General features: G+C 47.6%; 2 protein-coding genes across 2 annotated transcripts in view; one reads left to right on the forward strand and one right to left on the reverse strand.

Moving 5' to 3' along the window:
- Positions 1–7,234: 7,234 nt before the first annotated feature.
- Positions 7,235–14,159, forward strand: LTBR (lymphotoxin beta receptor). The gene is made up of 10 exons (XM_028121110.2): positions 7,235–7,564; positions 7,684–7,780; positions 8,008–8,133; positions 8,227–8,379; positions 8,737–8,833; positions 8,969–9,060; positions 11,797–11,904; positions 12,235–12,260; positions 12,836–13,064; positions 13,242–14,159. The coding sequence occupies exons 1-10, from the start codon at positions 7,448–7,450 to the stop codon at positions 13,481–13,483; spliced, it is 1,287 nt and encodes a 428-aa protein (XP_027976911.1). The 5' UTR covers positions 7,235–7,447; the 3' UTR covers positions 13,484–14,159.
- Positions 14,160–16,715: 2,556 nt separating this feature from the next.
- The window catches only part of VAMP1 (vesicle associated membrane protein 1), a 79,449-nt gene continuing 68,398 nt past the window's right edge, over positions 16,716–27,766 (reverse strand). The window contains exons 4-5 of the mRNA XM_028121238.2: positions 27,625–27,706; positions 16,716–17,357 (exon numbers count right to left, since the gene is read on the reverse strand). Coding sequence (XP_027977039.1) covers positions 17,305–17,357; positions 27,625–27,706 — 135 coding nt within the window. The 3' untranslated portion in view covers positions 16,716–17,304. The remainder of the gene's footprint in view (positions 17,358–27,624; positions 27,707–27,766) is intronic.

The following is a 27,766-nucleotide window of genomic DNA, read 5'->3' on the forward strand; positions in this document are numbered from 1 at the left end:
AAGCGACAGAAGCCTCATTAGCATCTCAATTAAAGGTGAGCAGGGCAGGGGGGAGGGACAAAGGAGGAGTCTGAGCTGAGAGTTCTCCCAAGGAAGGAGAGCTCTGAGGGCAAGGTGCCCCGGGAGTCCTGGGACTGGAGAGAAGGTGAGAGACAGCCCCCCGCCCCATGAGTAACGGTGGGGGGCTGACAGACAAGGAGACCGGAGACAGATTGACAGGGGAGGGCCGGAGATCATGGACAAGGACAGGAATCCGGAACACCAAGCCAGGAGGGCAAAACAAAGAAAACGAACCAACCAGGATGAGGGGGACTAAAGCGGGGGAGACTAGGAGAACAGGGAAGGCAGAAAAAAGGAGATCCATGGAGGGCAGGATGGACGCCTGGGAGGGAGGACAGAGTTGGAGGAGAAGCAGAGAAATGAGGCTGAAGACTAGAGAGCCAGCCCTGAAAGGACTCTCCCCTCCCTGGCAGGAGATCAAGGGGAAGAAGCCCCAAGTGGGCTTCCAGGAGCTAAGTGCCCTCCCTGGGGACTCCTTCCAAAGGCACCCCTGGATCAGCCTCACCCCCAGGTCTTGCAGAAGAAGAAGGGGTATCTGCAAGCGTCCTCCCTGCTCAATAAAGTGGGAACACCTCCTGGCCCCACTGGGCCCTGGAGCACAGAGCACCCCTCTGCCTCTCCCTCCGTCTTCTTCCCTCCTGACTCCTCACTACCACCCCCTACCTTGTCCAGGCCAGGGAGGGGCCCAGGTGAAGCTGAAGGTTGGGCGGGGCCCTGGGACATTCTGTTCTTTTTTACACCATTGGCTGCCAGGCCAGGAATGTGTAATGTCCCCTGTTGTGGTCACGGGGTTGCAGGAATGTGGTCACCAAGAGGCAGCACCGAGAGGGGCCAGGCAGGGCACCTGGGCACAGACCTGAAGCCCAGGGCACATTAGGGACAGCAGGCACTGAGGGGACAGGGAGGGATGTGGGCAGCACTGGATGTCAGGGAGGAAGCGGGTGGGCATGGCCCAAGTCTGCACCACCCCTGGAAGGAAGGAAACGCTCACTGGTCAGGACTGTGTTTTTCCTCCAGAATCTCTGCTCCAAACTTAATCCAGCAAGAGGATAAAGAGTGAAGTGTAAGCAGTGAGCACACAGGGAGGGCAGGGGCAGGGAGAGGGCCCAGAGAGAGAGCCTGGAGAGGCACAGGAGACACAACCACACAGCCCAGGCCCTGAGCCTGATGGCAGGTCTGGGCCAGTGGACCCCCACCGGACCCCCAGCGGAGGCAGCCCAGAGTGCGTTCACTGGCTTCTCCCGCCTCCCGGAGGAGCAGACCCGGGATGTGCAGACACAGGCCCACTGATGGAGTCGGGTGGAAGACAGGCATGCAACCTAAGATAAGGACTCTCGGTGGCAGAGATAAGAACTAAGTGCTGAGGGAGCCCCGGGGTGGCAGGGAGAGGCACTCCCCGGCAGAGACTCAGGAAGACTTCCTGGAGAAGGTAACATCTCTGCTGCGTCTTGGGGAGCACAGAGGAGTGTACCAGGCAAATAAGAGGGAAGTGGGGTATCCCAAACTCAGGGCGCAGCTGGGTCCTGTGGCTTCCTCTTGGGGCAGGAGGTCTCTTGTGGCCTCTTCAAGTGAGAGGTGCTGTCACCCAGGAGTCCCAGCCCGGCTTCCCTTGATGATGCCTGGGGAGGACAGCCCCCTCTAGGAAGGGAAAGGCTGGGTTTTCTTTCATTTTCCAGATGAAGAAACTGACCCTCCACAAAAAGAAGCCAGTTTTCTGAGGGCACAGAACAAAATGGCAGCCAAGTGAAACACAAAATCAGAATTCTCCTGTGGGGTTGTCTGCTTAGGGTATTTGCCATTTATTTCCCATGACGAACCAGCCAGAGACTCCTGGGGAGTTGAGGCTCCCCCCGCCCCCCGCACCTGGCTTTGAAAGCTAGGGAGGTTCGCACACAGAGCCCATGGGCTCATCAGCAGTCTGGGTACCAGATTACCTCCCTCTCTCTGTGAAAAGCTCTCTACACTGTCCCCACGTTCCCACAGGACCGTGACACTCCTAGATCTTCCATTCTCCCTGGAGCCAGGTCCTTAAACAAGGAGCAATCCTACGTACAAATAAGGTATGCAGCACCCTGCCTGTTGGATCTGAAAGGTTCACAGAGGCACCTCCCAGTCTTCTGTATTCACTAGCTGGTGTCTGAAATCCAACCGTGGCTTAAAGCGGTGCAGCACATAGTTTTCATTTCAAGGGCTCTGTGAGAAGAATTGCAAGGTCTGGGCTGGGATGAGCGGGAAAGCACGGTGTCCCTGTAACTGCCCAGCAGGGTACCAGGAGGCAGCGCATGCTTAGAAAAAGTGCCCTTCTAGATCTGGAGCAGGCCAGATCAAGTTTGTGGTTGTGAGAAACAGAAATCTGAGACCTACAGTTCTGTTTCTGTCGTGGTGCCATTTAAAATATTATCTTTGAAAGTGCAGAAATAGTGCCCTAATACATTGTTGTCGCGATGCAACTTTCCAACAATACAGAAGTATACAGAACAACAAAAGCTCCCCTTTGTTCCCTTTCCTACCCACCCCTCGGCCCAAGGAGAGTCGTCGTAATCTGTAGATCCATCTGGATCTTTTTGTATGCTTTTATAGGCCTATGTGTATTTTTTTTTTAATTTATGCTTTTTTTTTCATAAATGGGACCATGTCATAGGTACTCTGTGACTCCCATTTTTGCCTTTAAACTATGTGACTTTGAAAAAGGCACTTTACCTCTCTGGGCTCCTGTGCTCTCACTTGAAAAGTGAAATGGCAGAGGGAAGGGAGGGCGAGGCAGCCCAGATGGTCCCAAAGGCCCCTTCCAAATGACTTAAAGCAGGAGGGAACCAAGGCCCGGAGAAGCAAAGTGACGTGCCCACAGTCACCCAGGAGTCAGGAGGGGGGCCAAATGGAGAGTTGAGCCTCTTCTTTTTCGACGCTCAGTGCTCTCCCCTGACTTCCAGAGAAGTGGAGTCTTGCTCGGTTGGTCACCCAGGGCCTTGTTGTCCTCATTTTGGAAGTTTCCCCAGCCTCTCCCAGAGCCAAGCTGTTGCTTCCCTCCCAGCACCAGCCATCCCCTGACCCTGGGGTGTGGCCATAAAATGGGCAAAGGCTACAGGGAGAGAAGTAAAACAGAGGGTCTGCAATGGGATGAGGTCATGAGTTCAAAGGGTCTTCTGGCCTCTTGCTCTCTGGGGAACAGGACATGATAGAAATAATCACTTTCTCTCCCACACTCCCAGAGAAAGACTTGTTGAGAATTCTATGGCAGCACTTACCACTGGATACTATTATTATCCTGGTATGCGCGTATGTACGTGTGTGGATTTGTGTGTGTGCATATGCACAGATCGTACTACGAGTTCTCTGAGAACAGGCCCTAGGCTTATTCGTCTTGGTGGCCCCACTGTCTACTGGTCACTGTTTGTTGACCCACTCTGCAGAAGACAGCAAAATTAGCATCTTCACTCAAGGTTTAACTTTGGCAGAGAGTGACGTGCTATGAGAAAGCATCTCCGTCAAACATCCTGATTTCCTCTGATAACTCATTAATTTGTAAGCTATTAATGTATCTAAATTTCCTTCACTTTTTCCATTTCAGCCTCTATCCTTTCTAGTGTAAAAAATGAGTCACTCAATTAAATGCAACTTTCTTTATTCTCACTACTTAGAGCTAATTAGCCTTTCAACACTGGGCTGCCCACTGTGGAAAACAGCGATCCTTCTATCTGCACTTCTATGGTGTGAATTTCTCCTTAACCTAAAAGGATGCACCAGAAAATTCCTCCATGTCACTCCTACTCCAGTCACCTGGCAGGAGGCTTAGAAGTTCACTATTAGAAGTTTATTCCTTTGGGTCAAGGCAGGATTTCTCTACCTTGGCACAAATGACAACTGGATAATTCTTTGGGATTTTTGAAAAGGATGGTCCCCAGTGAAAATGCAAACACCCTGGAGAAGGATGGCCCTCACCCATGACACATCTCTCAGTGTTTCCCAGACCCTTTCTAAGGGCACCAGTTGGCTAAAGAGCAGTGTGGGGAAGAGGAAAGAAAGAAAGAGTATCTAAAAGAATCCATTCCTGGGGCGCCTGGGTGGCTCAGTCGGTTAAGCGTCTGCCTTCAGCTCAGGTCATGATCCCCAGGTCCTGGGTTCGAGCCCCACATTGGGCTCCCTGCTCAGTGGAGAGCCTGCTTCTCCCTCTCCCTCTGCCTGCTGCTCCCCTTGCTTGTGTTCTCTCTGGTGCTGCCCAAAAGAAATCAGTAAAACTTGAAGGAAGCTGGCGAAGAACACAAAGGAAAGAAACCAAGACAATGCTTTGCCCTTAAAGAATTCATGGATCCCTGCTGTGAGTTTCCTCCACCTTCCCGGAGAAGGTTGGGTAGGCATAATAACCATTTATTGGTAAGCTTTGTCCATCGTGGTCCAGCTTAGAAACAGGAAAAGCTCTAAGTCTTTCAAGTGGAAGAAATTTAACTCAGGGAATTGGTCCATCGGTGATGAAGGAGATAAGAAGCCAACGGGGGACAGCGAGACAACCCAGAAAGCAGCAAAGCAGGAAGCCGCTACACCTCCCAGGCCTGGAAAGTCAGCAAGCTCATGTAGCATTACAGACCCAGAGGCCCCCTGAGCCATGTGGCAGGAAGCAAATAGTGGGTGCTGCCCGAGAGGAGAGGGGGTCGTGAAAGGAGAGAAGAAAGAAACACAAACAACCACAGGTGAAGTCCGACGTCTCAAAGCAGAGAGACAGGGAGAAAGAGCCTGGCTTCTTTCCTCCTCCCACCTACCTGTCCTCCCCCCACCTGTCTTCCTATTGGCTGAACCTACCCAGAAGCCGGAGGAAAAAGGAATCTGGGAAATGTAGTTTCTAGTAGTGAGGCGATGCCGAGCGGAGGAAGATAGAGAACAGACTGGCAAGCAAACCAGCAGGTGACTGGCAGAGAAAAAAGAGGCCCAGAGAGGGGAAGTGATGGGACCAGGGTTAAAGTCCAGATCTTAAGGCTCTCATTTAGGACCCAGAGAGTCCTCGAAGGCTGACGTGACAGCATGAGATTGGCAGCAGAAAAAAGAACGTAGTCCAGCCAGCTGGGCTTTAAAAAGATCTGAGATAGTGCTTACCTGCGAAGCAGGAGCCTTTTGAAGGGCAGGAAATGTTCTGGGGAGATACACAAGAAGATGCAAAAGCGAAAATTCACTGATCTGTATATATGAGATTAGTATGCTTTATGCATTTCATTGTTTATAAATTATACCTCAATGAAAAGAAACAAGAGTCCCTCCTGTATTTTTTATCAAATCCTGTCATATTTTCAAATGAAATATGTCTGGGGTTTGCTCCCAAATAATTAAGGGAAAATTGGAAGAATGGAGGAGGGCTATATGGAAGAAATAAGACTGGCCGTGAGCCGAAGCTGGAGTTCACAATATTATTTTCTTCCTTTTTGTATACGTAGATGTTATGTGCGAATTTCCATCATACAAAGTAAAAAAGAAAAAAGGGACCCTACACACACACACACACACACACACACACACACACACCCTTTATGCACTGAAGAGCTCAGCGGTGAGTCCAGTCCCAGCCCCCAATTCCCTTGACCCGGAAAGAGCAGCACCCTGAGCGGTGCATGCTGCTCTGAAATGGGCAGCCTTGGGCCCTCCATATGAACACTTGCCACAGAGTACAGATCTGAGGCCTGCATCAGGAGAGGGGAGTGAAATGTCTAAACTCAGGCAGGCCCTTCAGTGTCTTGGGAGCCCTCCTCCCCAGAGGCGCTCCTGCACCAGGACTTCCCAGCTCCCCCCACCAAAAGCCTGTCCAGCCAGTCAGACCGACCAACGACCAACGACCGACCGACCAACAGCAAGGATGAATGCAGAGCCCTGCAGGGAGAGGGACGGGACAGGGCCCCCGTGACCTGTCTCCAGAGAGAAGTCAGCCCCTCACACCAAAGAAGGCAGCGTGGTTGCTGGAATGAGCGTGGGACCCAGGAATCAAGAACTCTGGAGTCTGGGCTGGTTCCGCATAGACTGGCTAGGTGATGTGGGCAAGGCCTCATCGTTTACTCCATAAATATGTACCAGACCCTTGGAATGGGCCAGACTGGGCTAAGCCCTGGGACCCAGACTTAAGGATTCCATCCAGGCCGTGGCAGAACTCACTGCCTGGTGGGGCAGGAGGCCAAAAGCAGCAGGTCCCAGACTGCGGTGGGTGTGGGAGCTGTGCAGCCTGGGGTGGGGGTGCTTCCCAGAGCGCTGCTGAACCTCCAAGGACAGATGCAAGCTAGCCAGGAGCACAGAGACTTGAAGACCAGCGAGCCTGGCATCAGGGGACATGGGGATGCTGTTCATGGGTCGCAGGGAAATGAGGGGAAGAAAGGGGGTTAGGGACGAGAACAAGCCCCCTGGAATCCCGATCTCCTACATGTGGCCCCCCTCAGCCTCTGTCTTCTCACCCTTGAGGCGAGGGGGCTGGACAGGTGGGCTCTCAGCCTCCTCCAGTGCAGAGGGATTCAGAGGCTGCTGGGTGAGGAAGATGGGCCTGAGGGCCGAGGCTGCCCAGCTCCAGTGCAGCCGCCCCTACTCATCATCGGGAGCGGGGTCTACCCATTCCTCCCTGTCATCTAAGGACTGGGGAGCAGGGGCCACTGCCCTCTCAGCAGTGTCTTGTAGGTGACCTGTGCCCACTAATGTGAATCACGCACGGCGAGGGCCGGCTGACTTGTGATTCCTTTGTAGCTTATCTTTAAAAGTCACACAACAGGACAGGAACCATCCAGATGGATGCCACGTGGGACTTCTGTTTCCCAGATGCTGCAACTGGCTGGCCAACTGGGGGCCTCTCGGGTCCCTGCGCTCCCCGTGTGTGTGTCAGTCACGGGCCCTGCCACTTGCAGATCTGGCACCCAGCTGGACACGGCTCTGTCTCTCTCCGTCTCTCTGTTCCAAGGCAGCTCTGCCTTGCTCTCGGAGGCCCATCTCTGTCCCCCTGGCTCTGCTGCCCCTTTCCCACCTAGCCTGCCCCGGCAGTCCTCTCCTCCTGGCCAGGCTTCCGAAGAAGGGAGGAGGCCCGGTTCCGGCCCTGCTGCCCTCACGTGCTTTCCCGGCCGCCCCCTCCCGCCCTGCATCGGGGCCGCCAAGCCTGTTCCTCTTCCCCGATTGCGACAGCTGCCTCTGCTCCCAGAGCTCCCTGTCCCCGCCCCGCAGGCCGGCTCGCTCCACTCCCACTTCCTGAGCCCAGCGCTGGAGCCCTGGAGGCCAGGCCAGGCCCGGCCGCTCGGCCCCCGGGGGCGCGTCAGCCCCAGCCCTGTCGCAGGCCCCGGGCTCAGGAGGCTGCCCTCACCGCTGCCCAGGACGTGCAGGCCTCCCACCTTCCTCCCCCGGCCTCCGCCCCATCTGGCCCGCTGGCCGACTGGCCGCCATGCGCCTATCCTGGGCTGCCTCCCCCTGCGGCCTGGCCTGGGGGCCACTCATCCTGGGCCTCTGCGGTGTCCTGGCAGCGTCCCAAGCCCAACTGCTGAGGGCGGGGCCCGTGCAGGTGGGTGGCGGCGGGCTTGGGAGGGGAAGAGGGGTTCTGGGCAGCCCTCTCTGTAGTCCCTCTGCCCTCCCCAGCTGACCCCCGAATAATTCTCCCCCCACCTCCATCTCCCCTTGAAGGAGCCCCCATACCACACGGAGAACCAAACCTGCCGGGACCGGGAAAAGGAGTACTACGAACCCAAGCATCAGGTCTGCTGCTCCCGCTGCCCCCCAGGTGAGAGGCAATGGCCCAGGAAGCAGGGGCCGGGAGGTGGGTTGCAGGGGACTCAGGCCGCCTCGCTGCCTCGGAGGGAAGACAGACACCATCTCGCAGGAAAGCCAGCCGGCCATCCTTCGTGGGTGGCCAGCAAGAGGACAGGGTCCTGCAGCAAGCGGCCGAGGCGAGGCGGGGCCGGGGTGCCCTGACACCGCGGTGGCCCGACTCCCATTCCCGCATTCTAGGCATGCACGTCTTGGCCGAATGCAGCCACAGCCGGGACACCGTCTGTGCCCTCTGTCCCGAAAATTCCTACAACGAGCACTGGAACCATCTCTCCATCTGCCAGCTGTGCCGTCCCTGTGACCAGAGTGAGTGGCGGGGAGGGGGGGGCGGGGGGCCGGGGGGGGCCGGCATGTCCCCGACCGCGGCCCCTCCGCTGAGCCCTCCTGTCTCCCCACCAGTGCTGGGCTTCGAGGAGACCGTGCCTTGCACCAGCAGACGGAAGACCCAGTGCCGTTGCCAGCCAGGAATGTTCTGCGTGCACTGGGACACTGAGTGTGTGCACTGCGAGCCGCTCTCTGACTGCCCACCTGGCACCGAGGCCCAGATGACAGGTCAGAGGTTGCTGTGGGAGGAGGGCCGGGAGGACGCCGGGGGCTGGCGATCTCCAAAGGGGGCAGGGAGCACAGAACTTCGCCGGTGGGGGGAAGCCCCCCAGGTAGTTCTCTTCAGTATAAAGAGACCCTCTCCCTCCCTGTGAAAGGCCCACCGCGGGCATCTGCAGAGACATGGAACCAGGACAGAGGCAGGGCCTCTGGAGGCTTCTCTGAGCAAGAGGGCGATCAGGAAAGGTGCCACAGAGTGAGGTGGGCGGGCAGGGAGGGGCCGTCCTGTGGGAGCAGCGGAAACTCACGTGGAGAGACTCTCCCCTTGCCCACTCACCCTGGCTGGCCTTGCTTTTCTCCTGCCAGATGAAGTCGGGGCGGCTAACAGAAACTGTGTGCCCTGTAAGGCAGGCCACTTCCAGAACACCTCCTCCCCCAGGGCCCGCTGCCAGCCCCACACAAGGTGAGTGTGCCCCCACGCCGCACCTCCACCATCCCCAAAGTCCCAGCTGCTGACCACGCTGTGCTTGCACCCACGGGCTCACCTTGCCACCCCCAGCCCTGTGCCCACCTGAATCGGGCCCTCTTGCCTCCGCAGGTGTGAGGAGCAGGGCCTGGTGGAGGCAGTTCCAGGCACTGCCCAGTCTGACACCAGCTGCAGAAATCCACCAGAGCACCCTGAGATGCCAGGTGAGGGGCCTGGGGCTGAGGGGCACATGGGGGCGGGGGGAGTCTGGGAAGATGCTTTTATTCCTTCCATCTAAAAAAGTGGGGAAAAGATGAATCCTCCTTTCTGAGAACAGGCAAGCAGAGAAGTTCCCTAGGGAGTATCCCTAGGCCAGTTTAATATACACAAATACATATACTCTTTTTAAGTTTTGTATTATACATATAACTTGTAAGTTACACATAATATTGTGCCAAAGACCACTCCTACACTGATAGGTAATTGTAACTGACATCACTGTCATCATTCTGGACCTGCCACCATCATATAATCTACTTACTAGACTGAGAATCTCTTTATTAGATTACACACTTTCATTATTAGAGAGTTCATCCCACATTTGACTCTTTCTTGGTTGTTTGGTTTTTTTGTTTGTTTGTTTCTGTGAAGTTACGGGTTTCCTAGCCTAACAGATGATTAAGGGATATTTCTAATGACTGTAAACATTATTAGTTGGGAGAGAGTTTATTAATTTTTTTTAAATTACCAAATATTTATAATACTAGCTTTTGTTTATTGAGAGCCAAGGTGTCAGGCACTCTGCCAGCACTTGACAGTCACTAACTCATTTAATCTTTTTTTTTTAAGATTTTATTTATTTATTTGAGACAGAGAGAGAGAGAGAGAGAGAGCACAAGCAGGGGGAGGTGCGGGCAGAGGGAGAAGCAGGCTCCCTGCTGAGCAAGGAGCCCGATGCAATTTGGGGCTCAGGGCTCCATCCCAGGACTCCAGGATCATGGCCTGAGCCGAAGGCAGATGCTTAACCAACTGAGCCCGCCAGGCGCCCTAACTCATTTAATCTTGCTTACCGACCCCACAAAATACAGCTGACCCTTGAACAACATGAGTTTGAGCCGCACGCATCCACTTATCTGTGGCTTTTTTTTTTTCAATAAATACAGCACAGTTCTGTAAATATATTTTCTTTTCCTTATGATTTTCTTAATGACATTTTTTTCTCTCACTTTATTGTGAGAACACAGTATATAAATACATAACCTACAAAATATGCATTAATCAACTGTATCACTGGTAGGGCTTACTGGCCAACAGTAGACTATTCATAGTAAAGACTTTTTGGGAATCAAAAATTATACATGGATTTTCGACTGCCTGGGGGTCAGCGCCCGTAAGTGTCATGTTGTTCTAGGGTCAATGTAGTTCTGTTATTATCCTCACCGAGGGGAAGAGGCTCAGCAGAGTTTATGTGACTTGCCCCAGATCACCCACGTGGTAACTGGCATTATGAAAATCTATATTCGGTTCTTTCTTACTCCAGAGCCCATGCCATAATGCATGCACACCATAGAAAATTAGAAAATTCAGAGAAACAAAACTAAAAATCGCCCACATGGGGCGCCTGGGTGGCTCAGTCGGTGAAGCATCTGCCTTCGGCTCAGGTCATGATCCTGGGGTCCTGGGATCGAGCCCCGCATCGGGCTCCCTGCTCAGCAGAGAGCCTGCTTCTCCCTCTGCCCCTCCCCCGCTCATGCTTTCTCTCTCTGTCTCTCTCTCAAATAAATAAATAAAATCTTTAAAAAATAAAAAATAAAAATAAATACAAATCACCCATGGGACCATCACTTAGCATAGCCACTCTTAACATGTTTTAATATATCCTCCCAGGCATTTTTCTGTGTATGTCTATACATATAATTGTTTTTCTAAAAGTGTAGTCATTTGAATATTTTGTAACTTGGTTTTTCATTCAAATACATCATAAGTGTTTTTCCATGTCCTCTTGTTACTTTTTAACCGTGTATCAAATACTATTGGCACTTGAGAGCTGGAATTTTAGACAGTCTGTACCTAACCCCCTCATTTTATCTTTGAGGTGCTCCAAAAGGAGGAATGACTTAAAAAGTCACCCAATTGAGCCGGGACCCAGATGTCTCGGACTCCAGGTCCAGTTTTTTTCCCATGCCTCCCACTCTGTCTTCCCTCAGGCCCCAGGTTTAGGTGGATCAGAAAGGGCAAGCTCCCAGGATGCAAATGTCCAAGTCTTCCTGACCTTCCCCAGACACACTTGATGGGCACTGTAGACTCTGCTGTGAAAGACAGAAATTATCCATGGCTACATACCAGAACCTGAGAATCCCAAGTCCCAGCCTCCCTTCCCTCCCTCTCCTAGAACCTGCCCAGAGCAAGGGAGTGGAGACCTTGCAACCCCTCCTCTCCCACCCCCATAAACACCCCCACAGAGACAGAGGGGCAATCTCAGCTCCTACCGTGGCCTCTCTCTAGGATGCTCATGTCCACAGAAGTGTGGCTCTACACTGTGGTCTGAGTTGCTTACAAACGCAGCCCCATCCTGCCTGTACCGCCTCCCACCCTCGCTTCCAGCCCTGAAACCCAACTGCGCATGCACCTCTTCTCACCCACAGGCTGCCTCAGTCCTTGGGTCTCTACGTGGTGGCCACCAGCACCACCCCCAAAGATCTCCATCTATGATAGAGTTTCTCCTGGCTGTCAGGAGGTCCTCCCCAAGTCCAACTTGGTTCCCCTTCTCTGTAACCCAAGGGAAGTTTCTCTAATTCTGCCTTTAGGAACTGCAGTGGGTCTGGAAGGGAAAAGCTGCTCTCCCTTTTCTCTGGGTCACCCAGCGAATTAGAAAGCTGGTCCTTAGCGCCCCCACCCCCACCCCCAGACCCTGGCCTTCCGCAGTGTCATCATGGCTCTGCTCTCTGCTGTCCCGGCAGGAACTGTGATGGTACTGGCCATCCTGCTGCCACTGGCCTCGTTCCTGTTCCTCACCACCGTCCTGGCCTGCACCTGGAAGAGCCACCCCTCTCTCTGCAGGAAGCTGGGTAGGAAGGAGCTGGATGCAGGCAGGGAGGCGGGCCTGGCCGGCTGGCTGTCCCCACCTGCATGAGGGAAGGAGTTTGGGGGGACAGTCAGCTTCCGCGGGGCCAACCCTTCTGCCTGTCCATGCCCTGAAGACTTGCAATGCCCGCCCCCAGCACAGATATCCTCTCTACCCAGCCCCCCCATTCTGAGGCTGGAGATAAGGCAATGATAGCTCGTTCCTTCTGGGAACCCAGGGTGGGGGGCAAACGCCGCAGTGGGCTGTGAAGGGTGCGAGCCCGGGGACCCAGGGCCTACTGGAGGCCTGACCCCCGTTTCATTTTCCATTGCAGGATCCCTGCTCAAGAGGCATCCAGAGGTAATGGGGAAGCCTGAGAAGGCAGCAAGGAGGACAGGCAGGGCTAAGGGAACAGGGAGGGGTAGACAGGGTAAGAGTGTGCAGGCCTCAACATTCACTTAGCTAATAAGTGATTGAGCCTACCACGTGCCTGGCACCATTCTGGGCACCACAGATATAGCAGTGAGCAAAGCAAAGTACCTGCCCTCCTGGATTTACAGGCCAGGGGAGCAAGACTAAAGTTAAAGAAATACATTATCAGGGGGTAATAGTTGCTAAATAAAGCATGGTAGTGGGACAGTGAGTGACAGTTGCAAAGAGTGGGGGTACATTATCTTAGAGTGGACAGAGAGGGCCTCTCAGATAAACTGATATTTGAGCAGAGAGCTGAAGAAATGAGGGAGTCATCCATCAGAACATCTCAGGGAAAGTGCCCCAGGAAGAGGGACATCAAGTGCAAAGGCACTGTGGCAGGGAGCATGAAGTAGAGTAGAGGAGAACAGTGAGCTGCCTAAGCATGGGGTGGGGTGTGGGAATTAAAGAAAGCTGGGGTCCGAGGCCACATCATCGGTCGGTTCTCTGCCTCTCTCCTACAGGGAGAGGAATCAAATACTGCTGACGGAAGCTGGGAGCCTCCAAGGGTCAACTCACATTTCCCTGACCTGGTAAAGCCACTTCTGCCCTTCCCTAGAGATACGGCCCCGGCCTCAGCCAGGCTCCCAGCGCCCCCGAGTTTGGAGGAAGAGGTGCTACAGCAGCAGAGTCCTCTCAGCCAGGCCAGGGAGCTGGAGCCTGAGCTCCCAGAGCAAAGCCAGGTGGCCCATGGTGAGCCTAGGGCAGGCAGCAGGGAGGAGAGGGGGCAGGGAAGGAAGGGTGGGGTGGGAGGGATGGTGGGCAGGAGGAGAGTGTGAGCCAGACAGAAATGAGAAGACTAAAACAGAGCAAGACAGAGACTCCAACAGCTCGCCGTTGGCCCCTCTCCCTCTGCCTCCTTCCCCACAGGTACCAACGGCATTCACGTCACCGGCGGGTCTGTGACTGTTACCGGCAACATCTACATCTACAATGGGCCAGTCCTGGGGGGGGCACGGGGCCCCGGAGACCCCCCTGCTTCCCCAGAGCCTCCGTACCCCACCCCTGAAGAGGGTGCCCCTGGCCCTCCCGGGCTCTCTACACCCTACCAGGAGGATGGCAAAGCTTGGCACCTGGCTGAAACAGAGACACTGGGCTGCCATGCCCTCTAACAGGGCCAAGGACCCAACTCGTCACCCATGCCTCTTGGTGTCTGGGAACAGCCAGGAGAAGGGAGGTGCAAGAGCACCTTCTCCCTGAGGCTACCCTACCCACACGGATTGACCGAGGGCCTGGGTAGGGCCCCTGAGAGGCAGACCGTGAGGGGCTGGGCCTCAGACGCGTCTCCGAGAGCAGGCCCGGGCACTGGCTGGGTATGTACCCGCCACAAGACTCTCACCACCATCTGAGCAGGCCTGAGACCTCATGGCAGACCCTCCTGCCCACTGGGCCTGCAGCAGCTCAGCTTCCGGCACGGACAGGGCATATGATGCTCGCTGCTGCCCACCACGGCGCTCTGCACCCTCAGCATGGCACAGAAGGAGGCCAGTCCTTGTCACTTGCAAGGACATCAGTGGGACCTCCAGCAGATTCGTGGTGCTCATCCCCAAGCTTCAGAGGCCCTTTGAAAGCCCACACATCACACGGCCTGAAGTAGACTCTATATGAAGATGGAGTTACATGGAGGACCACCCCTACCCTCTCCGCCTAGACAGGAAAGGGAGTCATTAAAAACTGGGGGTTTGGATACACTTACTAGGTAGAAGGGAGAGTTTGGGAGGGGGAGGAAAATGGCAAGTGTATTTATAAATTGTAACCACATGCAAATAAAGAAGAGATTGAGACCTAGATCACTCATTTTCTTGGGATTCACAAAGAAACACTATTCCATTGGGGCAATGTCAAAGGCAAAGGTCAAAACATTAAAATACAATCCTACAAAGGTACTTCTGTGACAGACTGGTGTATGTAATTCAGGTGATAACTGTATTAGCCTGTGATCGCTGACAAGGTGCCAGACGGTGTTCTAAACGCTTTACAATATTAACTTAGGCAGTCCTTACCACATCTCCCTGAGATAGATACTTTTACTGTTCTCCTTGAACAAATGGGGAAACTGAGCCACAGAGAGGGTAAATGACTTGCCCAATTCAGCTGCAAATGGCAAAGCTGGATTTGCACCCAGCCGGTCTGGCTCTGGAGGCCTCTCAGGTAAAAACTTCATATAACACACACCCTTATAGAATTTCTCTGAACAGGTAAAAAAAAAAAAAAAAAAAAAAAAGTGTGGTTTTTCTCAAATAATCAGATCACCTTCACGTCCCACAGGCATTCAGTCAGAGCCAATTCTCACACCGCCAGCCACAATGCAAAGGGAAAGAGTGTTCTTTCCACATGGCCGGTCAAAGGGAAAGATAGGCACTTCAGACATAAAATATGAGAGACCAAGTTCACATTCTGTTGGTGAAGAGATCTAGGCCGACCTCCTTCAACTCAGAAGGGGCACTCATGATTTGTACTTGTTTATTCCTTTTTGTCTTATTTTATTTGTCCCCCAAAGAACTTTAAATCTTCTCAAGCTCTTTTATTGGGAAATGTTTAGGCCCCAGAATTTATCTATCTCACCGCCTGGTAGAGACAACCTGAACATGAAGGATTGTGAGGGAAGCGGCTGCCACAGACTTCTCCTTCCATAAAAGGCCACCGTCTGGGTCTGATGTTAAGAACCCTGTCGCTGGGGCTCATCGAGATGGCGTGGCTACAAAACACAGAGCCCTCTGATCCAACTGAGTGATGGGTTATTTAAGGTTGACCATGAAAGTATTAGATCCAATTTCCTTTTTTAAGAATTAAGTCATGGGGCACCTGGGTGGCTCAGTCAATTAAGCATCTGCCTTTGGCTCAGGTCATGATCCCAGGGTCCTGGGATCGAGCCCTGCATCGGGCTCCCTGCTCAGCAGGGAGTCTGCTTCTCCCTCTCCCTCTGCGCCTCCCCCCGTTCTTTTTCTCTCTCTCTCAAATAAAATTGAAAAAAATCTAAAAAAAAAAGTGGTTTAAAAAAAGAGTTACAGTGAGTTGTATACATTTTTTTAAAGATTTTATTTATTTATTCATGAGAGACACAGAGAGAGAGGCAGAGGGAGAAGCAGGCTCCCCGCAGAGCAGGGAGCCCGATGCGGGGCTCTATCCCAGGACCTTGGGGTCATAACCTGAGCCGAAGGCAGATGCTTAACGACTGAGCCACCCAGGCGCCTGAGCTGTATCTTTAGAGTTAATACCCCTCTCTTGCAGTATGCCAAGGCCAGACCACGTGAATCCTTAATCATTGCTCCAGTGTATTTAGATAAAAACCAAATTTTATACATTTTTCAACAAAACAAAAAGGAGGAAAGCTTTTTAAAAGAAATGGTGCTGGGCGCCTGGGTGGCTCAGTCGTTAAGCGCCTGCCTTCAGCTCAGGTCTGGATTGAGCTGCGCACAGGGCTCCCCGCTCAGCGGGGAGCCTGCTTCTCCCTCTCCCTCTGCCTGCTGCTCTGCCTACTTGTGCTCTCTCTCTATCTCTCTGTCCAATGAATAAATAAAATCTTTAAATAAATAAATAAATAAATAAATAAATAAAAGAAATGGCGCTAAGGCCCTAGGTGACGCGATTCACATTTGGGACTATACCAGCCTGTGTTAATTTGTTAGGGCTGCCGTCACAAAGCAGTGCAGGCTGGGGGCCTTCGAGAACAGAAAATTATTTTCTCACAGTTCTGGAGGCTAGAAGTCCAAGACCAAGGTGTCAGCCGGATTGGTTTCTTCTGAGGCTTCTCTCCTGGGCTTGCAGATAGCTGTCCTCTCCGTGTCTTCACATGGTCTTCCCTCCTGTTTGTGTCCTAATCTCTGTCTCTTTTTTTTTTCCTTTAATGAGAGAGAGCAGAGGGAGAGGGACAACCAGACTCTACGCTGAGCGTAAGCCCAGTGCAGAGCTCCATCTCAGGAGATCATGACCTGAGCTGAACCCAAGAGTCAGACACTCAACCTACTGAGCCACTCAGGGGCCCCCTAATCTCCTCTTCTTATAAAGACACCAGTCAGATTGGATAAGGGCTCACCCTAATGACCTCACTTTAATTTAATTATCTCTTTAAAGACTCTCTCCAAGCACATCATGTTCTGAGGTACCGGGGTGCAGGACCTCCACATATGAATTTCAGAGGACACAACTGAGCCTCTAATGCAGCCCATGCTTATTTTGCCAGTGCTGAGTTCACACGGGCTCCAAGCCACGCTAACAGAGCCCACTTTATATTGAGAAGAGCTCTGTCTAGAATGGAGGCTGAGAGAAAATCAACGAGGACAGCCTCTTGATTGTTGTCTTCAAAAGAAAGAACGAGATACAAGAATAGTTGAGACAATTAGGTCTGAATCCAGCTAGGCTCCCATACTTTATTTTTGAGAATGCCCTTCCTCTATCACATGGGGGACAGAGCCAGCGCCGAGACCAATGACCGCATGGGCACAGGGAGGCCAGGAAGGAGCTAAGGCAGCAGTCCATAAGAGAGATGGACATAACTGGGTTTAGAGTAGCGGCAGTGGGAGATGTGGGGCTATGCTGTCCTAGGGTAATTAGGATTTTTTTTTTTTTTTCAAAAGATCGAGTGGCTCACATCAACAGCTGTGCTGTCCTTCTGCAACCTCCCCAACAGACTTCTGTACCTTTCCTAGGAACAGAACCGCATTTCTGTACTAGGGCAGAGATTCCATGATATGAGGAGGAGAGGCCCTTTCCTCAATCCCAGGAGCCAGGTAACCCATTCCCTTTTGCCAGAAATTGGTTTAGGATGGACATGAGATCCATTTCTGATCGATAACATGTATAGGGAAGTTTTCCTTCCCAAGACAAAAAGCATCATTAGGAGAAAGTTTTTGGCTTTCCTTGTCCCTTCTTTCTTGTTTGGGGGATGTTTGTGTGAGAACATGATGCCTGAGCTGTGGTAGCCATCTTGCTATCATGAGGAAAAGGCCATGGAGATAAAACGCCAATCCTCTGAGGATGGAGGTCCTGGAAGAAAAGAAAAGAACATGTTCATGAGACATTCTTTTTGTGTAAATCAGAGTAAGTTCTGTTTTCATTTTCTTTTCTAGTTTTAACTTTGTTTCCTTTCTTTGGGCAGGTAATTTATTAATAAGGCTCAAAATTCGGAAAATATCAAAGAGTAAACTGTGAAATGTCTCTTCCACTCCTGACCCTCAACCACCAAGGTGCCCTCCCTGGAAGCAACCAATGTTACTGTTTCTGATGCTTTTCCAGAGGTAATTTACAAATATATACACTTATACTCCCTTCCTCCCTTTTTTCCACAAATGGTAGCACATTCTCTGTACATCCTTCCCCTTGCCTTTTTCATTTATCAAAATAGCTTGCTGATAATTCCGTATCAGTATCAAAAAGCTCCCTCCTTAATTTTTATATCTGCTTATGCATAGTATCCCATTATATGGCTGCCCCATTTAACTAGATTCCTTTGAGGCTTTTTAATTCATTTCTACTCTTTACTATTAAAAAACAATTCCAGGGAAGCCTGAGTGGCTCAGTTGGTTGAGTGTCCGACTCTTGGTTTCAGCTCAGGTCATGATTTCAGGGTCATGAGGTAGAGCCCCTAGTCGGGCTCTGTGCTCAGCGGGGAGTCTGCTTGAGGGTCTCTCTCCCTCTCCCTCTGTCCCTCCCCTGCTTGCATGGGTGCATGCTCTCTCTCTCTCAAATAAATAAATAAATATTTTTAAAAGTTCCACAATAATAACGTGTATTGTTTTGCACATGTGGGAGTATTGCTATCAAAAAATTGCTAGAAATAAAATTGGGGGTCAAAAGATAGGTATATTTTATTTTGATAAATATTACCAGATCACCCTCCATAAAGACTGAACATGAGCTATTTTTAAGAATGTCCATTTCCATATGCAAACACCAACTTTGGTGTGCTATCAAACATTTTGATCTTTGCCAATCTGAAAGGTGAAAAATGTTATCTCGGTGTAATTTTTATTTGCATTTCTTATTGTGACTGAACTTTTTCATTTTATTGTGAGTAAACACTGTCATTATGTTAAAGAGTCATTTGTAATTTACTTTCCACTGTCTGTTCATCTTTCTTACTATTTTTTCTATGGGACAATTTCCAAATGTTATCTTGCTATCCCTGAAGTCACCTATTAAACAATGTTTTTTTTCTTCACTAATTGGAAACACTGCCATTATCATAAACCAAACTTGTGTAAGAACTTGCATTTACTTCTGGATTTTCAGGTCTCCTCCTTTGATCTATCTTTTTAATCTGCTATCACCCACAGTCTTTCAATTAATTTAGTTTATATTTTAATATTTTTTTATTTTAAAGATTTTATTTATTTATTTCACAGAGAGAGACAGCAAGAGAGGGAACACAAGCAGGGGGAGTGGGAGAGGGAGAAGCAGGCCTCCCGCGGAGCAGGGAGCCCGATGAGGGGCTTGATCCCAGGACCCTGGGATCATGACCTGAGCCGAAGGCAGACGCTTAACAGACTGAGCCACCCAGGCACCCCTATATTTTAATATCTATTAGAGCTCCTTTTGATCTCCTTCTCCAGAATGTTCCTGTTTTCTTACTTTTTTTTATTTTTTAAGATCTTTACCCATTCATTTGACAGAGAGAGAGAGAGTGTGAGCACAAGCAGGGGGAGCGGCAGGCAGAGGGAGAGGGAGAAGCGTGGGACTCCATCCCAGGACCCCAAGATCATGACCTTAGCCAAAGGCAGATGTCCAACTGACCAAACCACCCAGGGAGGCGCTGTTTTCTTAATTTCTTTTTCAAAATGAATTTTAAGATCAGCTTCTTTAGTACCCCTTCCCCCCAAAAAACTCCAATTGGTGTTTGTATTGAGATTGCACCGGATTTATAGATTACTCAGAGAGAACTAATATCTTTCTCATGCTGGTTTTCCTTTCAAGAACATGGTGACTTTTTATTTATTTATTTGACAGAGAGAAAGAGAGAGCACAAGCAGGGGGAGCGGCAGGCAGAGGGAGAGAGAGAGAAGCAGGCTCTGCGCGAGGTAAGCAGCCTGATACAGGGCTCAATGCAGAACTCGATCCCAGGACCCCAGGATCATGACCTGAGCCAAGGGCAGACACTTAACCGACTGAGCCATCCAGGCAGCCCAGAACATGGTGACTTTCTATGTGTTGATTCCTTTTGTGTGCCTCCGTAGTGTTTTAATGTTTAATTTTTTAAAATATAGGTCTTGAGTATTTCTTGCTAAGTTCATTCCTAGGTGCTTTATCTTCATAAATGCTACAGAAATGGGATCTTTTCTGACTCAATTTTTTTAACCCAGCTACCTACGGAATTCTCTTATCAACTATAACAGCTTTTCAGTTGGTTCACTTGGGTTATCACCTTTAAGTCCTGTGAAATTAATCTCTACTGTCTAATTTTTATACTTCTAATACATATTAATCTCATCAAAATACATTGCCTAGTACCTTCAGAACGATGTTAAATGGTCATGGCATTAATGAACATTACTGTCTTGATCCTGATTTTAAGGGGAATACTTTTAGTATTTCCCCATTCAGCAGGAGTTGTAATAGGCTTATTTTATTTTGCTAAGAAAATATCCATCACTTACTATTTCACTGAGGTTTTATTTTTTTATTTTTTTTAAGATTTTATTTATTTATTTGTCAGAGAGAGAGAGCACAAGCAGAGGGAGAAGCAGGCAATGGGAGAAGCAAGCTCCTCGCTGAGCAGGGAGCCTGATGCGGGACTTGATCTCAGGACCCTGAGATCATGACCTGAGTCACAGCCAGCCACTTAACCGACTGAAACACCCAGGCATCCCTCCACTGAGGTTTTAAACTAACAATGGATATCGAATCTTTACAAGAAGCAAACACATGTCATTTAAGCCTCTTCAGAGTTGATTACACTACTTTTCTCCTTAAATCTATCAGCCTGATGAATTACACAAGTCAGTTTCCTAATACTAAACTATCTTTACTCTTCTGGAAAAACCCACACTTGGTCTTATTCTATTTTTCTTTTACTGTACCTCTGGGATTCTGTTTGCTAATATTTTATTTCAGATTCTCATTAATGACCTGGGCCTATAATATTGGTCTGTTTTATGTTCCTCAAAGCTTTATAATTATATTTATATTTCTGACAGAACTGTTCCTCTTAAAGGAATTATACCTTAGAGTTAATTTAGTTTAGTATCTAGGACTGCCAACCTTACACCTCCCCCAACCCAGTGTCAACACATCCCCCATCCATGCTTCTGCTCAGCACAGAGTTATACAGTTCCATTTTAGGAGATCATCTTCTAGGCATCTGTTCATTTTTATGTGCTTATCATGAAAAGATTTACTTGTTCCACGTCATATACCTCTGAGATCCTCAAATTATGGACTGACCGTCAAAACACCTATTTGATAAAGCTGCTTGTCCAGTCAAATAGGGCAATTCATGCAGAAGCCATTCCAGAGCAACAAGCCCTCAAAAGGCAATTATTTTTATACTCAAGGCCCAAAGACTCCCTTTGGGGTTAGTCCATTTGTAAAAAGCATTGTCCAACAGAACTTCCCGTAATGATAAAAATTATTATCTGTGTTGTCCAATATGGGAGCTGCCAGCCACATGTGGCTAAGGAACTGAATTTTATTTTAAAGATTTATTTATTTATTTATTTATTTATTTATTTATTTGAGATTGAGAGAGAGTGGGGTGGAGGGGCAGATCAAGAGGGAGAAAGAGTCTCAAGCTGACTCTGCACTCAGCTCAGAGCCCGACGTGGGGTTCCATCCCGGGACCCTGAGATCATGACCTGAGCAGAAACCAAGAGTTGGCCGCTCAACCAACTGAGCTACCCAGGCACCCCTGGAGAAACTGAATTTTAAATTGAATTTAATTTTATATTTAAATAGCAACATATGGCTAGTGGCTACTGTACTGGACAGCACAGCTCTAAGAGGTCTATGGAGAAACTGGATTCAGTGAGCCTGTGGTTACCAACAGCTGGGAAGGTACAAAGAGCTCAGGCACTGAGGTATTCATGCACTCATCAAATCTCAAATATTTAACTACTGAGCACCTACTATGTGCTGCTAAACATTGTTCTAGGTATCAAAGATACAGAGCTAAACAGATGATAAGGGCACACTCTTGCTCTCATGAGACGAAGCAGATGATCAAAATAAATTGGGAACAATCGGCATTATCCTGAAAACTGAGTGCGAGTGACTATATAGCTACTTTAGATTGAATGGTCGTGGAGATCTTTTTGAGGAGGGGACATCTGAACTGAACAACCAGAAGGAACCAAAAGGAAGACCAAAAGGAAGAATATTCCAGACAGAGGGAACAGCTAGTATGAAAGTGCCTAGGACCTTAGGACATTAGAGGAGTCTAGGCTAGAGTTGGGTGGGTGAAGGTGCTCCAGATGGAGTCAGATAGTCATATCACATAAGGCTTCATACACCAAGATAAGGAGCTTCATTATATTCTAAATTCAGAGAAGCCATTGGAAAGTTTCGAGCAAGGGAGAAGTGAAATCTCTTTTCATGATCATTGATCAAAAGGATCAATCTGGCTGCTATTGGGAGAATAGACAACAGGGCATTATTATCTGTAATAATCCAGTGGATAATGAGTAAAGAATGGAAGCAGAAAAACCAGGTAGAAGGCTCCTGCAATAGATAGGAGAGGGTGGAGAGAGTACACAGTTTGAAGATACCCCTTGGAGACAGAGTCAACAGGGTTTGTTGATGGCCTTGAGTCTCAGCTCCTACTCTGTGGCCTTGGACTACGCATTTGTTAAATGCGTAATCCAAGGCTCACTTTCAAAATTAGCATCCAGTAAATATTAAATGAGTATTTACTATGTACCAGACATCTGAAGATAAAACAAACAAACAAGACGGACCTACTACCTAACCTTCTGAAGCTTGAAAAATAATTACAGTGAAGTAAGTACTATAAAGTAGAAGCACACCATATAATCAGAGACCTAATCTAAGCTTGAGGATCAGGATATGCTTCCCTGAGGAAATTCAGGATGTGACCCGCAGAATAATTAAGGTTAGCTAAGTGAAGTGGGGAGGAGAGAATTCTCCCAGTGGAAGGTAGGAACGGTGCATGCCTAGGCCCTGTGATAGGAAACACAGTTTGGCTGGAGCTTGGGAACAGAGAACAGCTGGAGAAGTAGGTAGGAAGCAGATCACTCTGATTTATAAGCTATAATAATGATTTTGGACTTTAAAAAGCAATAGGAAACCACTTAAGTTTCTTTTGTTCCCCACTATAGTTTTTATTCTTCTTTATTTCACATTTTCTTACATCATAAGATACATATGGTAAACTATGTAAAGTGTACTGATCTTAAGTGTACAGCCTGAAGAAGTGTTACATATGGGTAGACTCATGTTGCCATCCCAGAAGATACGGAACATTCTCAGCACCCCAGAAGACTTCACACCCCTCCCCCCTCAGTAATCCTTACTGTTTGGGTCTCAGTTAACAATCTGGGAGACAGGTAATATATCTTGTGATACAGGATATCTCTAGAGTTATTCACTATTTAACTTACGACTTATCCCCGTCAATTAGTCTATAGAGATATTCACTATTTAACTTGTGACTTATCCCCATCAATTAGTCTATTAAGCTGCCTATTTAGTCATTTTATGTCTGACTTCTTTTAATCAATGTCATGTTTTTGAGATGTATCCTTGTTTTTGCTAGTCGGTAGTTTGGTTTCTTTTTAAAATTTTGCCATGTATGGGGTGACTGTGGCTTAGTTGGTTTAGCGACCGACTCTTGATTTCGGCTCCTGTCATGATCTCAGGGTCGTGAAATCAAGCCTGGCGTCAGGCTCCGAGCTGTGGAGCCTGCTTGGGATTCTCTCTCTCTGCCCCTCCCTCCTCCTGCTCACGTTCTCTCATTCTCTCTCTAAAAAATAAAAAAAATTAGTTTGCCATGTAGTATTCCACTATATGAATACACCTAAATTTGTCCATTCTCTTGGTTCTTTCTAATTTAAGGGTTGTTTCAAGTTTTCAGCAATTCTGAATAAAGTTACTACAAATGTTCTTATACATGTCTTTTTACAGACATATGCACTCACTTCTCTTGAGTATATACCTAGAAGTAGAATTGCTAAATCATAAGACAGAAATATGTATAGTTTTAGTTAATACTGCTAAAACATTTCTAAAATGATGGAAGTAACCCTAACAATCCCACCTGCAATGCTTGAGACTTCCATTGTTTCACGTATTTACCTTAACTTGGGATTGTCAGTCACCTTAATATTAGCCATTTTAAAGGATTGTGGGGTTTCTTTTCTCGGTAAAGTATTTACTTTAGGACAATTTTAGAATTACAGAAAAGTTGCAAAGATAGCACAAAAGTTTTGATATCCTTCACTCAGCCTCCCTTATTTTAATATCTTACATACTCATGATTCATTAGTTAAAAGTAAGAAATGAACGTTGTTGAAATACTAATTAAGCTATAGACTTTATTCAGATTGCACCAGTTTTTCCCTAATATCCTTTTACTGGTCCAGGATCCAAACCAAGATACTAAAGGGTCATGAATGACCCTTTAGTCTTCTCTGATCTGTGACAATTTCTTTCCTTATTTTTTTTCTTTCCTTATTTTTTCCTTGGTAGTTTTGAAGGGTGCTAATCAGTTACTTTATAGAATGTCCTTCAGTTTGGGTTTATCTGATATTTTCTCAGGATTAGAAACTGCCAAACTGTCTTCCAAAGGGACTATAGAATACCTTTTTGTACTTCCCCTGCAATGAGAGTTCCTTCTGCTCCATCACATTTGGTGGTGGTGGTGTTGATGTTAAGCAATTCTGGGAGGTGAACAGTGGTACCTCATTGTGATCTTAATTTGCATTTCTCTAATGACAAATGTTGACCATCTTTTCACATGTTTACTTGCCATCCATATATCTTATTTGCCAAAGTGTCTTTTTAAATCTTTTGCCCATTTTTAAATTGGGTCATTTGTTTTCTCATTCAGTTTTAAAGATTCTTTATGTATTCTGGATACAAGTCCATTATCAGATATGCAATCTGCAAATATTTTCTCCTAGACTGTGGTTTGTCTATTTATTCTTTTAACATATCTGTCACAGAGCAAAGTTTTTAAATTTTGATATGGTCCACTTCATCAATTTTTTTCTTTTATGGATTGCATTTCCTTTTAAGTAATCTCTACACCCAACGTGGGACTCAAACCCACAACCCGCAGATCAAAAGTGGCATACTTCCCTGACTGAGCCATCCAGGCACCCCATGGATTACATTTTTGATGTAGTATCTGAAATCTGATCACCAAAGCCAAGGTTGACACAGATTTTCTCCTGTGTTTTTTGTTGTTGGTTTTTTTTTTTTAAGATTTTATTTATTTATTTATTTGAGAGAGAGAGAGAGAGAGTGAATGCACATGAGCAGGAGGGAGGGGCAGAGGGAGAGCAGACTCCCTGCCGAGCAGGGAGTACAATGCGGGGCTCAATCCCAGGACTCTGGGATCAAGACCCAAGCCAAAGGCAGGCGCCCAACTGACTGAGCCACCCAGGTGCCCCTCTCCTGTGTTTTCTTCTAGATATTTTGTCACTTCACTATTTCAATTTAAGCTTATGAGCCATTACTTTTTGTGTAAGTATGAGGTATGTGTTGAAGTTTGTTTTTTTGTGGTTGAAAAGACTGTTCTTTCTGCATTGAATTTTCTTTGCATCTTTGTCAAAACTCAGTTGATAATATTTGTGTGGGTTTATTTCTGGGCTCTCCATTGGCACCGTGGGCCTATGTGTCTACCCTTTTTCTAATACCACACCATCTTGATGACTGTAGTTTCCTAATAAGTCTTGAAATTCAATAGTGTAGTTTCTCCAACTAGTGTTCTTTTTTTAGTTCCTTTCAGTTCCTTTTCTTCTCCATATAAATTTTAGAATCCACTTGCCATTTTCTATCAAAAAAATTAAAAAGGCCTACTGTGATTTTGATTGAGGATACACTGACTCTATAAATCAAACTGGGGAGAACTGACATCCATACAATATTGAATTTTCCAACCCATGAACACAGTACATCTCTCCATTTATTTACATCTTTGTTGATTTCTTTTATTAGTGTTTCATAGTTTTCAGTATACAGATCCTGCCCATACTTTGTTATATGTAGACTTAAATACTTAAGTGGGGGGTGAGGGGTGGGGGACTATTATAAATCATATTTTTTTAATTTCAAATTCCAATTGTCAATTGCTCTTATATGGAAATATGTTTGACTTTTGTATATTGGCCCTGTATCCTACAAACTTGCTAAACTTACTTATTAGTTCTAGGAATATTTTTGTAGATCCTTTGGAATCTTTACACAGATAATTATGTCATTGTCAAACAAAGACAGTTTTATGTCTTCCTTCCCAATCTGGAAAACTTTTATTTTCTTGCCTTGTTACATTGGCCAGGACTTCCAGTATACTGAATAGGTGTTCTGGTCACAGATTCCTTACAGCAAAATGATCATACCTGTCAGAGCACTCACATTTGGTGTAGCATTTATAGAACAGACACAGCAATGGTACCAACGTGATAAGCCTAACATTTAGACAAGCCAGTACAGAATAGGGATCGAAGAAAGGAAACAACTAACATGTTCTAGAGAACCATTACATACATTTTATATTTTTGTACTAATTTGACTACTCATTTTCCCCCTTAATCAACTGCTATTTGTACTCTATAGTAAGTTTGTGCATTACTATTTAGCATAGAAATCAGCTAATGGTTAGCTAGATCCAGGTCTTCCTCAGGCCAATCGTTTTCCATAGGTATTATATCCTGAGGAGGATTTAATTCAATCCCCCAATATATTTGACCATCGATATCAGTATTACCATAAGACTTATTTGCATAAGGAAGGTGAATTTCACCAACATCAGTATATCACAGTATGATCATGGTACAATTCGCTTTCATTACAGAACAAACCAGTAAGAATGACAGAGGTATTTGCTTTGCCTTCCCAACAGAAGCTACCTTTGCCCAAATACCAGATATTATTAAGAATGGGCCTTGTTACAATTGGCTATTGGGTTATTTCTGGGTTCCAAGTTAACTGGGGACAAAGCCAATGATCCCATCTCATCTCCCAGGCTTACTGAGACTGGTTTCCATTCCACAAGTGGTATTTAAAATAGTTTCTATCTCTACTACCTATACTACAAGATACAATTTATTTCTACCTATCTTGGGGTGGATAAGTGCTTCCAGGGAACTTCCATGAGTTTGCCATAAGATTCCATAATCTTCCATAAGATTCCCATTGGTGTGCCCCTTGAGCCTCAAAGCTAGGACTGAAGGCTATTACCCCATGGCCACTTTAACTTCCTTTAACCTGTGTTAAAATAGTCAAGAGACTCTATTGGGCCAGGGTGCAAGTCCTTTCCCTGTGCCGGGTGCTAGCGTTATCCAGCATTATTTGTTAAGTCAGCCTGATTCACTCTGGTAAAGCCTTGCTATCCTTCCAGGCTGACTCCCATCATTTGCCTTCCTCCTGAAGACAACTCCCTCTAATCTGCCTAGTCTAGTTAATGAATCTTTTTCTCTGAATATCACTCTTTATTAAAAATAAATTCCATTTGTCCCAAGATATCTAGACTGGCTAAGTGCTCTCATAAGTCTCTTTTCTGTCTTGTGGGCCAGTATTGTTTAATCCACCACTCATGCTGTTGCCGTTGTATACTCATGGCCCAAGTGCAGTTAGGAAACAAGTTTTAGACCCAAAAATGTTGGGTCTCCTATACTGGAGTTAGATGAGAGGCAGTCACGCCTAGATGTAATTTAGTCCGACTATGCCACAAGGCCTCCCACAGCCTTCCTTGTCTCAGGTTGTGGCCATTCTCTGAGGGAACTCGAACTCACCACATTATGCCCACTACTTTAATCCTTTCAGGGCCCATTGTATTTCCCTGTTTTGCTTAATAGCTTTCTATCCACAAAAACAAGGGTGATATGTATTTGTGTATGTGGCCATTATATATTGTCAATTATAACCAGGGACCTTTCTAAGAATTTGATCATCAAGATTTAGTTACACAACCATCTGTCAGTTGGGAGCTGTACACCACACGGTTTGAAGTCCCAACAGTTCTCAGAAATTTTTTCCCAAGTGATATCCTTTGTAATAGATATAGCCTGAAAAATAGGACTTAAGAGATATGGAACATCACTAGAGGCCCATTTAGTCATTAACAGTTGGTCTAGCTCACCATCATGTCGTATGAGCAGAATATCTCCAGAGCAATGCCCACTCACGTTTCCAGTCTGCCATTTGCCCTTGTTGGTGTCAACCTAAATAAAGGAGGTAAAATAAGGCAAGTTCAAATCACTGGAAATTGTTTATCTGGGAAT

Source organism: Eumetopias jubatus, unplaced genomic scaffold, assembly GCF_037043125.1.
Source record: "Eumetopias jubatus isolate StellerSeaLion01/CBP00866 unplaced genomic scaffold, mEumJub1_p1.0 scaffold_8, whole genome shotgun sequence".
Lineage (NCBI taxonomy): Eukaryota > Metazoa > Chordata > Mammalia > Carnivora > Otariidae > Eumetopias > Eumetopias jubatus.